The sequence below is a fragment of the Taurulus bubalis genome, assembly GCF_910589615.1.
Source record: "Taurulus bubalis genome assembly, chromosome: 10".
NCBI lineage: Eukaryota > Metazoa > Chordata > Actinopteri > Perciformes > Cottidae > Taurulus > Taurulus bubalis.
In genome coordinates this window covers 16,893,341-16,909,876 of record NC_136598.1, presented here as the reverse complement: position 1 = coordinate 16,909,876, position 16,536 = coordinate 16,893,341, and the positions used below count along the sequence as shown (strand labels likewise).

The 16,536-nt window shown below is 39.4% G+C and overlaps 1 protein-coding gene across 1 annotated transcript; it reads left to right on the top strand.

Moving 5' to 3' along the window:
• Positions 1-463: 463 nt before the first annotated feature.
• On the top strand, positions 464-16,150 carry LOC306742762 (uncharacterized protein C14orf132; the record flags this gene model as incomplete). Its single annotated transcript, XM_079225174.1, has 2 exons — positions 464-490; positions 15,932-16,150. 2 exons carry the CDS (start codon positions 464-466, stop codon positions 16,148-16,150), a joined length of 246 nt encoding a protein of 81 aa, XP_079081300.1.
• Between the last annotated feature and the right edge of the window lie 386 nt (positions 16,151-16,536).

The window sequence follows — 16,536 nt, the reverse complement described above, 5'->3', positions numbered from 1 at the left end:
TTCAAGACCTTTTATACACTGAGAGACAAAGATGGAGAATCTAACACTTACACTAAGATAATGTTCATGTAAATTTCCAGATGGAGATGAATTATTCAAAGTGGTCGTAGGAAGATGTAAAGGGCACCAGTGTCAAAAGAGCATCAATAATTCTGCAGGGTTTTCCTAGCACGCTTCATGCTCAAGTTTAACGCAACCCCCAACATACACATCCATACAGAGAGAGAGAGAGAGAGAGAGAGACGTGCCGAGTAAATATACTCTTCCATGAAGCATGAAAACCATTCATTGTGTCATTATGTAGCACATCCACAACCGCACTCATCCAGTAAAGCACAGCCGTGCAGTTTCAGAGACCTTCCTCATATACTCTCATTTTTTCCTAATCTCCTTTGCATTTTTTTGTTGCAGTCAACAGTCTTACTTTTACACACACAGGGTGGCAACCATCGATCCGGGTTTAATGGAGTTATCACTGATGGCAGCACAGGTAAGGAAGTGGAAATATATTTATTTTGTTATTTAAGTTCCTACTTCTAAGACTTCGAGGCAATAAAATCCAAGTGTGATTTTTGTTTTTACTGAGAAGAAGTACTTTACTGGATTATATGACTAGTTATAGTTTTTGGAGGGCAGTCAGAGTGGCATTATTGTTTTTCTGTAAGTAAACAATCAAACCAAGCTCAGCAAAGGAAAGTAGAGCTAATATGTTACTGAACTAGTGTGCTGTAATGGCTTTCTGCTTTGTTTCTATGATTAGGATTTTGAGGTCAAAGGTTATGATCACTGTGACCTCACGTCCGTCCGTCCTGTTCTTGCAAGAGTGATATCTCAGGAACGCTTTGAGGGAATTTCTTCAAATTTTACACAAATATCCACTTGGACTCAAGCTTGAACTATTTGTAATTTGGTGGTTAAAGGTCAATATGACCTCATAAAACAGTTTTACAGTTTTTCCATAACTCAATAATTGATACGCTAATAATGACAATTTCACACAAATGTGTAAAAGGATGACATTATGACTCAATGACATTATGGATGCACACAGATGTTAACTGCATCTTGACTGGTTCACATAGGCATGAAACCGCGTGATGGTAACTCTAGTTTTACATTTGTGAAAGTCTCAGTATCATATATTTTTGTGCCTATTGACACAGTAACAATGAATAATTCAATTGCTTGGGTCATGTCCAATAAAACATTATGCATTGGAGGAAGTGAATAAGACAGAAGACACAGTGCAGATGCTCCAGGGTCTATCTATTTATCAGCCACAAAATGAAAATGACGTGCTGCTTCGCTGTCTTCCGGTCATTTAAACAACTTTCTGAGTAGAGTGAAGCGTTCGCCATCTAAACACGTGTTTTACATTGAAACTTACATTTTGGTTACAGTTTTCTTCTTCTGTTAATTTTTTATTTTTTTAACTTTAACAAAGATAACTATACATATGAGGCTACTATTTGCCTGACACATTTTAATCATTTGTCTGCCAGTGTAAACAAAAAAATACAATTAAAGAAGAAATACAGCAATTAAGGGGCTTCTGAATTTTCAATTCTTATTATACACTTTTTTTTTATTTCGTATGTCAGCACTGATATGAAAGTCTTCGTATAAATGAGGGAGATTAATCTCCAAGAAACTGTAATCGTCATCTATATGAAAAGAAGTCTATTAATAGTTGCAATAATTCCTTATGTGCTTGTTTCTTTCTATAACAGTCATGCAGCAGTCTCAAGCACTCTCTTGCTCTATGTCGTGGAAAAAACATGTGTCTCTCCGTTGACCTGTGATGTTGAGCTTTATCTAGCCTGAGGGCATTATGCTATAACCAAGGTCCCTTTAAGTATATAGCAGTGCAGCCTATGGATATGTTTTGAAAGTAATTACTGTAGCTTTCAAATGCAAGCACAGTGAAAACAAGTCCTATTTTTACTGCATTGAATCAGTTTTACTTGGTTGCTCGATTCATAAGAGGCAGTTTTTCCTTTCTTGTCAGGAAAAACAATATGCTTAATGGTTCGGTGAGCAAAATGGTTTGCTTTGTTTAGATGAGCAACATTTTAATTGAATGAAATGGAATGGTAATTTAACATGAAACAAATAAAATGTTCAATGCATTTGTGTATGACAGAAGCAAAGAAGCGATTATTAATATTAAGTTGACCACAATACAATCATATATACATGTATACATACATGCATATGCATGCATATCCATACATGCATAAACATACATGCATATATATACATACATCCATACATGCATATATACACAGTATATATGTACACATATTATTCTAGATTATTCAAATTCTGATGACATAGCGATTCAGATAAATCTAGTTAAGTCATTTTTTTACACTAACAACTTGAGCTTTCCTATATCAAACATTTATTACACTAAAGTGCATCATTAGAGCTATTAATTACAAAAAGGGACCTAGACCATGGCTTTAAAGCCTGACACATGCAGCAGTCCAGTTTTCTCAAAGCTTTTCTACATAAACTTCTGAATTATATACGTTAAAAATGTATTTCTGTTTCATTATCGCTCACACAGAATTGTCCCATTTTCTGGTTTCTGAAATTCTCCTTTACGTCTCTGAATGTTGTCACTGAGCCCGTCTACTCCAGACGTGAACCCTGTCCAACTGAAGGACTTTGATGAAAAGCCTCATCTGATAGCCATCTGTTCTTAGATAGTTAATCAGGTGTGCTCAATGTGTGGTCCTTAATCACCCTATGCTAACTGTCTCTGCACACTCTGCAGTCAACGCCTCAATGCTCTCACTAAAGAGAACCATGCTCTTACAAAACTTTGTCTCACAGAAAAAGAAAAAAAAAGATGGCAGCTTTCATTGCAGCTGAAAGGCTCAAGCGTCAGTGAAATGCACCATGGACCTAATAATTAAGCTGTGTTTTTATGCAGCAGCAGTATAGTCAGCATGTTGGTAACACACTCTTAAAGTCCACTACATTAAGCCTCCTTCTAAGACCCGGAGGGGAATATCAATAAATGTCAGAGAGCTTTATGAAAACAGCTAATATGTTTGTATGGTATGTCAATCATCATGCATGGTGTTTCTGTTACAATCACTGATGTCATGTCCTTGAGCGAGACACGGAGCTCCAACAGGGACTAGTGGCCGACCTTGTGCTGGTGGCGAGGCTCTCTCTCTTATCCTATACCTTTTTTTTCTGGGAGTGAATGTTTGATTGAACTTAATTAAGTCGTGTCTATCAAAGTGTGTGTGTGATTGAGAGTGAGGTCAGATTACCATCTGCCAAAGAGTTAATCATGTACGCCAGGGGGGCATCTATTTGACACATACAGGAGATCTGATCAGCCATGAGCAGCTCTTGCTTTCAGTTAATCCCAAAAAGATGTTTGAATTACACACTTGCACTAAGTTTTCTTATATTTCTAGAGAATACGAAGATATGTGCATTATCAGAATGTACGGCAGTTACCGAAGATTTTATTTTGTAAGTGACTGCATGGCGGCCTACGAATGAGAACATTTCCCCTAACTTCTATTCTGTAACTGCTAAATATTTAATTTGTTTTGGCTGACACGATGTGAACATGGAGGAATTCAAAATGCCAAAATACTCTGAAAGAAACATAACTTTCTTACACTTACAAACTCAGGGCATGCTGCTTGAATATACTTTCTTGGAACACAAACAGTACTGTTATCAGCAAAATTACGCTTTAGTTAGGAAGTCTGAAGTTCAGGCCCATTAAAAACCACTGGAGTCCAGAAGCAGCTGAAATAGTCAGGTCATAGCAACAACTAATTTTCTGACTAATTATCTTCCACGGCTTCTTGTCCCCCTGTGTCTGCTTCTCTTCTATTGCAGGGGTGCTAAGTAGGTTTGATGTACTGTCTGGGTAATGTTGCAGTACAAATACAGGAGTCATCCAAGGTGGAGGGGATGTCTATATTTTTAAATATGCATAAGGTGCCTTCGTGTGGGAAATGTGAAAGCCTCTTTACAGTGTCAGTTCTTTTATTATCCCAGCAGAGAGAGTTGCGATAGCCTGTGGTGATAAGCAGAGGTTGTGACTCTGCTAAACACAGAAAGCATACAGGAAGATGAGTCACTCATGGCACGCAGAGTATAAGCTGTAATAATGCTTTATTAATTCAGCGGGGATTGCATGTCAGATGAGACACATACTCACACGTCATGCATGTATGTGCGTGGAAACAACTGCACTTTTGTTATGTAAATGAGTCAATTGTCAACCCAGGCTTCACCTCAAGGATTACTCTGTTCCTTTATAATGACATTGTCTCCAAACGTTATATTATAGTTGAATACATTCGTTATTTGTATTAACGACAGTGTATTACATTATTATAAAATATGTTCCTTTATGGTAAAGCATTTCAAGGCTCCTATACATTTATCCTGCCTGACCAAACTGCAACCTCATTACAAAAAAACGTGTATTTTGTGATCAAAAGCTTTTGTCTTTGCCTTGGCAGTTTAGTATTATCTCAAATGCAATGACACATTTTTTGTATTCATTTTTAATTCAAGGATAAGATAATCTCTCTCTCACACAGCATACATCATTCATATTGCATTGTATTACATTACAATGTGGCTTGACACGACTCCCAGAAACATTCTTGGTTAACTGGACGAGATGCCTAAATATTCAGGTAGTACAGCGTGTTGAAAAAATAAAACATTTTTCGTAACCTAAAAGTAATTGATCCTTTTCCCCATGTGAGCAGTCTGCTTTCTGGCCCGTGTTGGCTCATTTGGGTCTCATTGTGAAATCATTGGCACCAGCGTACACAAAATCATTAACAGTAGTCAGGGAAACCTTACAGGTTAAACAAATATGGGTTAAAATGACTACTTCGTTACGGTTAAGGCACCCTGTTGTCATGGTTAAAATAATAACCACTGAATTAAGGTTAGCCAATGATCATGGTCTTGCTAAAAAAAACAATGTTGACTGATGCTGAGAGACCAACAACTAATGCCTGTGTGGAAGGCCCATGTTTTGTTGAGCCATCCAACTCATTCCTACTTAGACTTTGTCGCTCTATAACATCTCATAACATCATCTCATTCCCTCCTTCGCTCCAGTCATTACTCCTATGGCCACTAGAGGGCTTAGTCATTGGAAACAGTCTAATCAAAGGTCCGGCTAGAAACGAACCAGGGCCAATACTATACGGTGCCGTGCACCTTGCTTAGACCACTAGTACACATGTATGCATGAGTTACATTAGGTCAGACTTCCCAAAACAATCATATGTCTGTATGTGATGAAAGATCTGTGTACGCACATTTGCAGCTTTCAATATGTGCGTGTGGTTGAAGCATGAAAGGGTCTTATGAAAGCCGGATAAGGTCACTTAATGATGTCAGTGAATGCTGTTCTTTGCTCATCTGTCAGGCTCTGAAGCCTCCAGCAAAACTAAGCAAGGATTCAACCAGCCATGAGAACAAGCGTCTCTCTCTCTCTCTCTCTCTCTCTCTCTCTTTCTCTCTCTCTCTCTCTCGCTCTCTCTCTCTCCATGTATCGCTCGCTCTCTCTAAATCTATGTATCGCTCTCTCTCTGTAGTGTACTTTGTACTTTCTTTATCTCTCATAAAAACCAATAGACCGGACACCTCCACCTTCTCACGCTCATTCTCTTATTTCTTTCTTCCTCCCCCTCTCTCTCTCGCGCTCTCTCTCTCTCTGTTATTATTGCTCCCTCCATTCTTGTCATGAATTCAACCAGCTCTGGACGTATTCGAAAAGCAGTCTAGCAGCAGTATTTTCTTTTCATCTCACGGTTCAATTACTTGAAACTTCTAAGTTTTCATTTAGTTTGCTTGGTGTCCATTATTTCAGGTCAAAATCTTAATTATTTTAAGTGAACTCAATCAAATTTGATTTTATTCAAAACCAAGACCCACTGCGAGCAGGACACAGTATGACAAATGTAATTATTTAAATGTATTTGCTTTACACCAGTTGTTAGTAGCTGTGTTGTTGTATAGATGACAATGATCATTTTGTGGTCAAACTTTACACACTGAGACAGAACAAATGTAAGAAAAGTACAAAGGATGCAGTCTCTTCTCTTCCCCTCTCTTTGGTTGCTCTTCATCACTTCTGTATTTCTTTCCTGTCTCTTTCTGTGTTTCTTCTTCATGACAGATGTCTTAGAAAGAAGAGGAACAGCTGGCTGCTGTGAGGCTGCTTATTCACCCTTTTTATTTATTTTTTTCTCTTCTGTCCTCCCCCTCTTTTCTTTCAACCTTGTTTTTCTGTTAAAGGGGACACAGATGGAGACCCACATGTCCAGCCTTGGATAAATTGATTATAGAATTATGAAATACAAATCGAATCCTCCTCTGCTTGGTGAAGTTAGGTATTTTACTTGCCCAGGAGAAAGCGTTGCGTCACAGGCTACACTAATAGCTTGTGGGAAAAATGCTTCATGAATGCTAACAGAGTTCTTCTCTCCCATCCCCACTCCCATCCGTAGCTAATTGTGGGAGAGTTATTTTTTTCTTCACCCAAAATTCCCTTATTTTGCTCAAACTCCCCTCATTTTAAATAACCCATAGCCTCCAGTGTGTTGTTGTGTATGTGTGTCTTTGCACGCTTCCAGTGATTGATTATTGTGTGTTCCTGCTGCATATGTGTGAGCATTCATTTGTGCCATGTGTGTGCGTGTGTGTGTGTTTATGTGTGCGTGTATGTGTGCGTGCGTGCGTGCGTGTGTGTGTGTGTGCGTGTGAGAGAGAAAAAGAGAGTGATCACCAGAGGCAGTATCTGAATTTCCTCTTAGAAGAACATTATATAACTTTATAAACCATCACTCTCATGGACACACACACACACACACACACACACACACACACACACACACACACACACACACACACACACACACACACACACATACAAGACTACACACATGTGCTTCATCCATCCCCCATGAGACACACTCACAGATGGGCACAGGAAACCGACTCATATGCTCACTTATTATACACAAAAATAATGTTGTGCACTTGATATGTCACGCAGCAAAACATTCTAATTTTCAGAGATTTGGAGGATCGAAGCTGTATGTGTACGTCTCTAATCCCACAAGCTCTGCAGCACTGCATGCTATACCAGGATGTTCTCTGTGTCTAATCCGTGCCTGGGTTGGGATGATACTGGTAGTAGAGGGCTAGAGGGATGCTGAGGAAACGGAGAGGGCTGAAGGATCCACAGAGGAAGAAATGAGAGAAAATTATGTGGTGAGCAGATGTGAGGAACGAAAGTGCAAGACCACTATTCACGGTATGTGATAGCGATCAGCCAAGCATGTGGCAGAGTCAGTGTTTGATTTTAAACAGATTGAAAGGGTAGCAAAAAGAAAGGTGAGAGAAAGGACTGAAGACAGCTATAACATTTTTTGAATATATGCGAGGAAAGGAAAGATGATAAAGGAAGAGGAAATATATAATGAGAGCAAGATAACATGTAATGGAGTCACATGCATCCTTATAACCCAACTTTCTCTTTCTCTCTGTCTATTCTCTCTTCCCCTCTTTACTCCTGCTGTTTAGAGTAGAAGCTAATAAGACAGCAGGTGATGGCAGGAGACACCCTTTTTAATTAAGTCATTAAGAGCGTTTGATAGAGGGAAAGGAAAGTAATTGGAAGATAAAAGATAAGATGTGTTTTATAATTTTTTTGTTTTTCAAAGGGAACACCTGAACCTTTGCAAGGAACATAGTTACACTGTGACACATCTAAAGCAGTATTCTGCCCTATTTTTTACCCGTACTCATAACTGTGAATATGATGAACACAAGCAGAGCGACACATGTTCTCTAACCTTTGCATATATGCATTCACCCATCCGAACAAATGCATGCTATTAATATATTTTAGCACACGCATCAATTTGCACACGGCCCCAACGCACACGCAGATTGGCAGGTGCATGCCATCTGTACATCATGTCTGCATGTGTGTAAAATACACACAGGAAGCCTCATTTTTGATTGGGCTGCTTGTTGATTTGTGCGTGTCGTCACAGTCACAGATGTAGATGCAGAAAAGCTGATCATCCTGGTGACTCAGCAGGCTGAGTCGACCGCCATGTGCTCACAACGCTGTTGGTTCAGATATGATTTAGGATTTCTGTCACATCATATCCCCACTCATCCCGTTGTTCCGACTGTTTACCACTGTATTGTTTCCGGTAAGGAAGCACTCTGAGGAAGACATTGTTGAGAGTAGACAATAGATAATCAACTTGAACCCTTTTTACATCCAATGGAACGAAAGGTCCAAATGCTGTACATCTATATTTTTACACTATCAATTTGGAAAAGACACACTATATATTCTGTTAACATTGTCTGAGGTGTGGTCGTTATAGCAGTCTTTTTTGCAACACCTGTGTTTTCAAATCATATCATCATATGAACATTTGCTTATTGGTCAAAACATATCTGACCAGGAAATGAAATCAATGATGAAAGCCAATGAGCTGAAAGTCTGACTGTGAGTTTCCAAACACCCAGCTCAGCTGTTCCACAGATGAAAGCGTCTCCTGGAAAACTCTCCTGTGTCGCACACACGCACACGTTACACTTTTGTTATATACACTTACACGTGTCCATGGTGGGATCTGTCTCTCTTTGTCTGTGTCTTTGCCTCTCACACGCTGACGCTCACAGCAGGATGTCTAAATCTATCTCACACACATGCTCTCTCAGGGCACGCTCGACTCCCTTACTTCTCCGGGAGCGATCTCTCTCTTTCGGTGCACGTTTATTTATTTCATTGATGGTACCCTCCCACTCTCAACCTCTCTCTCTCTCGCCCACATGGAGTTCAGTCTCTTGCTCTCATGGAGCGCTGCTTCCTTCCTCCCTTTTAGATGCACCCAGCCTCTCAGAGTGTAGGACAGGACAGGCAGAAACACCACAACTGATCTCTTTCTTCTCATACAGCCGGCAGTAAGTACAACTCTCTTTCTCTCTCTGTTTTTCTTTTCGTGCTCCATGCTTGTCTGTTATCTTCGTGATGTTCGTTAAGGCTCTCTCTCATCTCTTCTAACCCAGCACCAACTATGAAGGCATATCTCTTTACTGTTTTTCTAAGCTAATCTTCTCACAACATGCTCAACTATAATGATTTAAAAAGTTTGAAAGGAGTTATTGACTTTTTACAGCTGCATGTATGTGCATGTGTTAGATGTAAACTAACTCACCCTGAATGGTGGAATGACTTTGAATGACTTGAATAGTGTTTGGTGTTGCAAACATGCGTGATACCCTGCTGCTGCAGGTGCCAGACGAATTCTGGCATAACATTTAAAAACATATTTCAGCTGTTGTTCAGACGTGAGATTCATTTGAAACTTCCTCCAGTGGATGAACTGTCTCTCCACTTTCGGAGAATCTATAATACATCAGGATGTGCTTAAGGTGCAGTCGTGTATGAGTTGATGTGACATGGACAGTCTGGCACTTACTTCTTTAATGTTGTTGTGATGCTTGAGAGTGTTTCATGATGAACAACTGGGAAAAGATCTCTTGTTTCATAACGCTTGACATAGGGATAGAACATCTTCACAGCTTTTCTTTTGTAATCACAATCCATATGTAGGCTACTTTATGTTTTCTCTTGGCTTACCCTTTTCATGTTGACTGATTGTGCCATGCTATGTTTGTAAAATCCCTGTTCCTGAACTGACTTTATGTGGTCTACTACTTTATCACTGTCTGGTATGTTGTCAAAATAACATTCATTTGAGGAGTCATCTCACTTTATCTGTCTTGATTTACATTATTTGACATGCACGTCCATGTTAATGGTTGAAATATATGTTATTATCGGTGACTATTGCAGTGTAAAACAACACATATTTGCCATGTTCTGATGCACACCCTTTCTTTGTTTTTTTCGTATGACGTGTTAGCCTACTTAGTGCAGTGACTGTGTGTGTGTGTGTGTGTGTGTGTGTGTGTGTGTGTGTGTGTGTGTGTGTGTGTGTGTGTGTGTGTGTGTCTGGAAGTGTTCCTGTTCCCTCCACTCATTTGATATTCTATGAAATTCTATGTATAACATGGACACTTACTTAGAGCAAAGGTGTGCAATATGTCACTGTAATTCATTTCTTGCAGCTGGCTTTATGTTATGAGTCTAGCTGAGTCCTTAAAAAAACAAAACTTTAATCTGGCATGATTTCATGCATTCATAGGGATAGCATAGTGTTGTGAGCAGCAGCAGATTTATATAAAAAAATAAAGTAACCTTTAATTTGGCATTACCAAACACAATAGTTTACAATCTGACCTTTTGTCTCTTCCTGGGAGATGTTCTGCTCCGTTCAGATGCAGACAGATAGCATCCTGCATGCACACCAGAGTGTCAGAGCGTCAGCAGAAACAAATGTTTTCTTTGCATTAGAAGATACCTTCCTGCAAAAGGATAGACGTTAGCCTTTCAAGACTGTTTCAGTGGCCATTAAGTTCATCAAAGGCTGCAGCAGAGCAAATGGTTTGAGAGAGTATAGAACAGAAACAGTTATAAGGCTTCACTTAAGTTATTTGTTTGCCTTTTGGTGCATTTATTCAGAAATAATAGAACATACGGTTTCTTTCGATGAGAAGCCCATGTGTCATACTGTTCATTACGCAAACATTTTCCTGCAGTTTGTTTCAAGATGAAGAACTGGATTGAACAATGAGGCAATACATAATAATACAAATAATAACTGATGCGTAAATACTGTAATATCTCCAATATTTTTATCCCCAACATTGATATGCTCTGTTATGTTCATCAAATACTGTCAATTGGTCAGTGCACCTCGGCGTCTGACACGATGCGCCGGGCTTTGAACTGACTACAATATAAAGCCACAAGCATCTTTTTTAGACGGTCAGAGCAACTGCGTAGTAAAGTGTCAGATTTTACACACAGGGCGAGTGGTCGGGGAGGTGGAGGGGTCAAACAAACAGGACTTTTGCCCAGGAGACCGACAAAACCAAAAGTAAATGTCAACGATTTGTCACGTCAGTCAGTCGTGATGTGAGTTGTCAGTCAAGTTATTAACATAAACCACGTTCTCTTCCTAAATTAACGAATGTTTGTAATCTAACTAGATGTAAATGTATTTTTTATAAAGATATAGTATCGTATCGCACGTAACAAATACAAGCGTACAAAATCTGCCACCTGCCTCCATAGTTTGAAGGCAATAGTGACTAAGAATCTTTATTTTTACGAGAATGTGTTGTTGGCATAAATCATCTGGCAGCCACTTGAATCATTTATTTTTTTGTATTCACTCTGTCACAGTAAAATATCTGTTTCCCCTGTAAGCCTCTTTTCACTTCATCTTTTTGCTTCTCCTGCTCAGTCATGTTTTGTGGCATTAGATGATCAGTTTTGAAAGATTCTGCTTAGTCATGACAAATGTCAGTCACATGTCATTTTAGCAGAATAGGCAGATTTAAAGTTGTGAGCCTAACATCACAAGTATATTTAATTAATCATCTGGCCAATTTCCACCATAATGGAAAGGTGAGGTTACCACATGTCATATCAAGAGCCCTTTAAAATTGGCACTTGTAATTGCCCATGCAGAGTTGCAGCATGCAGTAGTTATTTAGCTCTTTGACTTTATCCGTCTGGCTCTAAAAACAAGCTTCTATGTTTGGGTTGTTTGTCTTTTAGGCGTGTGGTGTAATAACTCTTGCACATGCTCGTGCTCACTGCTGTTTTTGTTGATGACCTTTCTGTGCTGTTTTACTCACAGAATGAGACACAGCTTCTAGGCAAAGGCTTTTTTTAATGAGGAGGTGAACAAGTTCAGTTCTCTTGTCCCCAGGTTTGGGACTATATTATTGAAAAGTCAGTTGTATGTCTGAATGCTTTAAGTTCTTACAAACCAGCAGGAGAACAGCATAATTTACTCCTGTGCTTTCCCTTCACTCATGAAAAACCCTGGCAGGCAGTTAATTAAATATACATATTAAGTGGCTGATGTGAGAGCTCTTAAAGTTTTCTTATAAATGATGTTGCCATATATTAACTGTTGCAACATGAGTCCTTTCATATCTGTAGCAAAAACAAGTTAATCTCTTCATCAATATTAAATTTTGAAGTCAATCATCCTTTTTGATCCCAGTCCATTTTCCTCAAGTTGCAATGCTATTTTTATGTTGTTTGTGACTTTGTCCCCATTGGAACAGTTTCAGGCGTGTATTGCTGTGCACCTGCATAATGTAGAATACATTGAGAGCTGGTTTTGTTGTGAAGTCTGGAAGAGCCTTAGTGTCTTTCTAACCTGCTGACCAGCTCATACAGTAAATACTGTGCTGTAAAGACAGATTGATGAAGCTAATTTGGCCAGCCTTTCTACTTGACCTTTGAACCATGCATCAGTAGCCAAGTGCTGTCGCATAACCTCATGTCATGCCCCCAGTGATTCCTTGTTGAGCCCTCACTCAAAATGGGTCTGCAGGGAACTATTAAAATTCCTCTGCTCCCCTGTGAAGACATAACAATCTAATGACGATGGTGATAGGTCTCCCTTGTAATTGTCAGTGATGACTAAACTTATTTTACTCCCCTCAATATGAAGGCTGTTCTCAGTGAGAATGTCCCCTTAAGTCACATCTGCAGCTAGAGATCAGGTGGATTTGGGGTCAAACTGAACCTGATGCCTGAAGCATCCCAGAGCCACGCTGGAATACAAAACAAATCTATTTACAATCACAGAGCTTCGACCTCAGCTGCAGACACACTGACGCAGAGACTCAGTTCATTGGCTTAATGAATGAATATTGATGATTATTCTTTATGCATTTTGCAACATCTCTTTCTATTCAGGTGTGCATTGCTTTGTGTTCTTTGGCAGAAATGTCAAAGAAAAGGATTGAATATCAATGTTGCTCTCAGTTTATTATCTAAGTCTGTTATACATCCACATTTTTAATACCTGCCCCCGAACACTCCGGGAGTGAATGGTATTTAAACAATGTTTACACAATGTGTATATATTACATGGTTTCAAAGTCACTTTTTTTATCTTCACATGAGGTTTAGTGTGGTTGGCGTTTACTTGAATGGCTCACGTGACTCGGGAGTGACGTGATTCAAATTACTTGCGACTCACAAGAGTCATTGGTGTTGTTTGATGTGATAAAATGCCAACGGTCACTTTAAGTTACACATGAGACACCTAGCCTGTGTTTATTTCATCCATCCACCACCTCTCCCACCAGCCCTGTGTGGACTATCTCACTCTTCACACTCAATCAGTTGCTCTGACTGTGTAATAATTATGCAGAAGTATTTTCGTGGAGCTGGTTGCAAGCCCAATGTGTCGTATATACACACTAAGTATTGTCAACCGCTGAGGAAAAGACCAAGCTGTGGTTTTTGACGCATTGGGAGTGAGAAGTGGTTGAAGTGAGATTTGGGTGATATAATCTTAACCTCCCAGCTGCACCCTTTGGTGCATGTGCATCTTATTTCCCGGTCATGTCAAACATCCTAATTATCAAACAAACGATGATAATGAAATAAATATATATACATATCTGGTTATAAGAGGATGTTTCCAAACAATGTCAGACTTTAAGTCTATTTCTCACATGTAAAAGCGCTCACAAAACCACAAAACTGTGCTTTTACATGCTACAACACCCACACGTTAAAGGGTCAGAATCACTTGAACCTTTCAGCTTAAATTATTAATGCTCACTGAGCTGTCTGTTTGTGTCAGGCTGCTCAGTCTATGGTTTGAATGTTAGAATATCACACAGCCCGTGTGCTTGCCTTCTTTTCAGGTGTGTCGGGAGCTTGTGTGAAAAGTTACAGTAGATTAAGTTCACACACCTGAGTTCACCAACTGCACGTCTGTAACGCAGGTGTCACACTTCCGGAATAAAGAGCCAGCAGCAACACAAGCAACTAAAGCGAAAGATAGCTTTGTGTGTGTGTGTGTGTGTGTGTGTGTGTGTGTGTGTGTGTGTGTGTGTGTGTGTGTGTGTGTGTGTGTGTGTGTAAGAGAGAGAGAGAGAGAGAGAGAGAGAGAGAGAGAGAGAAAGCAATGAAAACAGGAAGGGTGCTTCTTTCTTATTCTGAATACATTTTAGGACATTTTAGGACATTTTAGGATTTTAGGTTATTAATTGCCAGATGTAGCTCCATTTAACTGATGGAGTCTCTTTCCTGTTTTGGTGACTGCATGCCATGGAAGTCCCCTAGAGACAAACACATCCAGCTGAGATGAAATTAGGATTCATTATCTCGCTTACTCTTTTTTTTGGTTTTCTTTTCTATCCTGTGTGTGTGTGTGTGTGTGTGTGTGTGTGTGTGTGTGTGTGTGTGTGTGTGTGTGTGTGTGTGTGTGTGTGTGTGTGTCTGTCTGTGTGTGAGTGTATGTGTCCATGTGAGAATTAATTCCTTTGAGATACCGATTCCTATTCACTGTACAGTAAAGATGTTCTGAGACCAGGCACAGCTGCTGGCTTGACCTCCTGCACAGAACATGTTATTGTTCAGCCATGCTGTGCTTGTCATTGTAAGATTCATTAAAGGCTGAATGCATCTCACTTTTAGCCTTTTTGAGACAAATAATTAAAATGCCACTGCATTCAGAAAGGGATGGACATCAGATCTTAATCAGAACTCATGATCCAATCTGATAATTAGTTTTCTATGTTGAAGACAGTATCATGCTATCATATGCACCCAAAAACATTTTTGCAATACAAGTTTAAAAACTGGTTATGTGATGTAGTCATTGTTAGTCATTCTTGTGTTGTGGTTTAGTGAAAAACTAAATGAGAAATAGAAATGAAAAAAATTATAGTTAACCTCTGTTGTCTGCCATTGTCATATATCATTCTTGTAAATTTAACATATGTGTGTTTAAAGCAGTGCTTTAACGTTTGTTTGTATATTCAACATATTAATATATATATATATATATATATATATATATATATATATATATATATATATATGTATTTACTTTCTCTCATCAAAACACAACTGCGAGTCTGTGCTGGAATATGTTCTCGCTTTCTTGCTGAAGTGTAAATGTCTTTGAACTTCACTCAGACTTTGTCTAACAATATTTCAAATGGTTTATTTAATTAAGGGGACAGTGCACTTTAATAAAAACATTTCTGTTAAATGTGCCAGAGTTAGCTAAGAGACTATTTTCCATATGTAGTCCTGAGAGGAAGATGCTAAAAAACTAAAACAAACCTAAAAATAGAAATAAGATGAAATATACAAGGTTATAAAATGTTGACGCTTTTACAATGCGTGCACAACAGTCAGACACAGCTAAACAACAACAAAAGACATGCAGGTAGATGAATGGTCGACCGGCAAAGTCAAGGCAGACAGCGGACAACAGACAAACAGAGGGAGAGTACAACACGGACAGAAAGAGGATAGCAACGAGCAGTTATGCTCTAGTGATGACAGAGCTGGGCACCAATCAACCATTTATTGAGTTGAGCCTTAAAAGAACTGCATGTCCGTAGATCTCTAATAGTCTCTGGAATGGAGGTCCAGTCTAATGCAGCTTGTACAGAAAATGCAGACTGACTGAATGCACTTTTTCTGAGTGGGACAACAATCCCTTCTTGCTCCACCTCTTGTGAGCCTGCATCCAGTAGATCGTGAGATAATAAATTGTTTGAGCAGAGGAGAGGTCAAGTCATATATAATCCTGTACATGAGACAGACATGCACATATTTAAGCATGTTCTCCCAACTAAACAAGTTATATTTTTTTAGTATAGGGCAAGGATTTTGGGTGTACGTTTATACTATGACTGTGGTTGATTTAAAAACTAATCCTCCCCCTGTCTTGTCCTTTCCTTCGTTCCCACCTCTCTCCCCTGACAGCATTTCCCGGCTGTGAGCGGGGCCTTCATGGATTCTCCGTACAATGGCAACACGTCCCTGCAGACGTCCACCTCCAACCTCAACGCCGGCTACTCTCGACCCTCAGAAGCAGAGGATGATGGGAAAGTGTCCAGTGACACCATTTGGTTGTGGGTCGCTGTGCTTGCAACCATTGGCAACATCGTGGTGGTGGCTGTCGTTTGCGCCTGTGCCTTCTGACAAGATGGAAGAGAGGAGCAAACAATGCTGCTGCCGTCGGATAATGGGAAAACGTGTATATCCTGGAAAATATGTTTTTCTTCAGAACCTATGTAAAATAGCCTCAACTTTAGAGTAGATCTTTCTTTTATTTGTTTTTAAAGGGAGTTTGCATTAAATTACCTTTCTTTTTTTCAACAAATAGAAAATATATTCAACTACAGTTAAAATGGGAAACACAAAACTATTTTGGTTGAACATGTTCTACAATGGTTACTGAAGCAGATCTTGCTTTAAATACTCAATAACACACACACACACACACACACACACACACACACACACACGCACACACACACACACACACACACACACACACACACACACACACACATACTAGTGTGTGT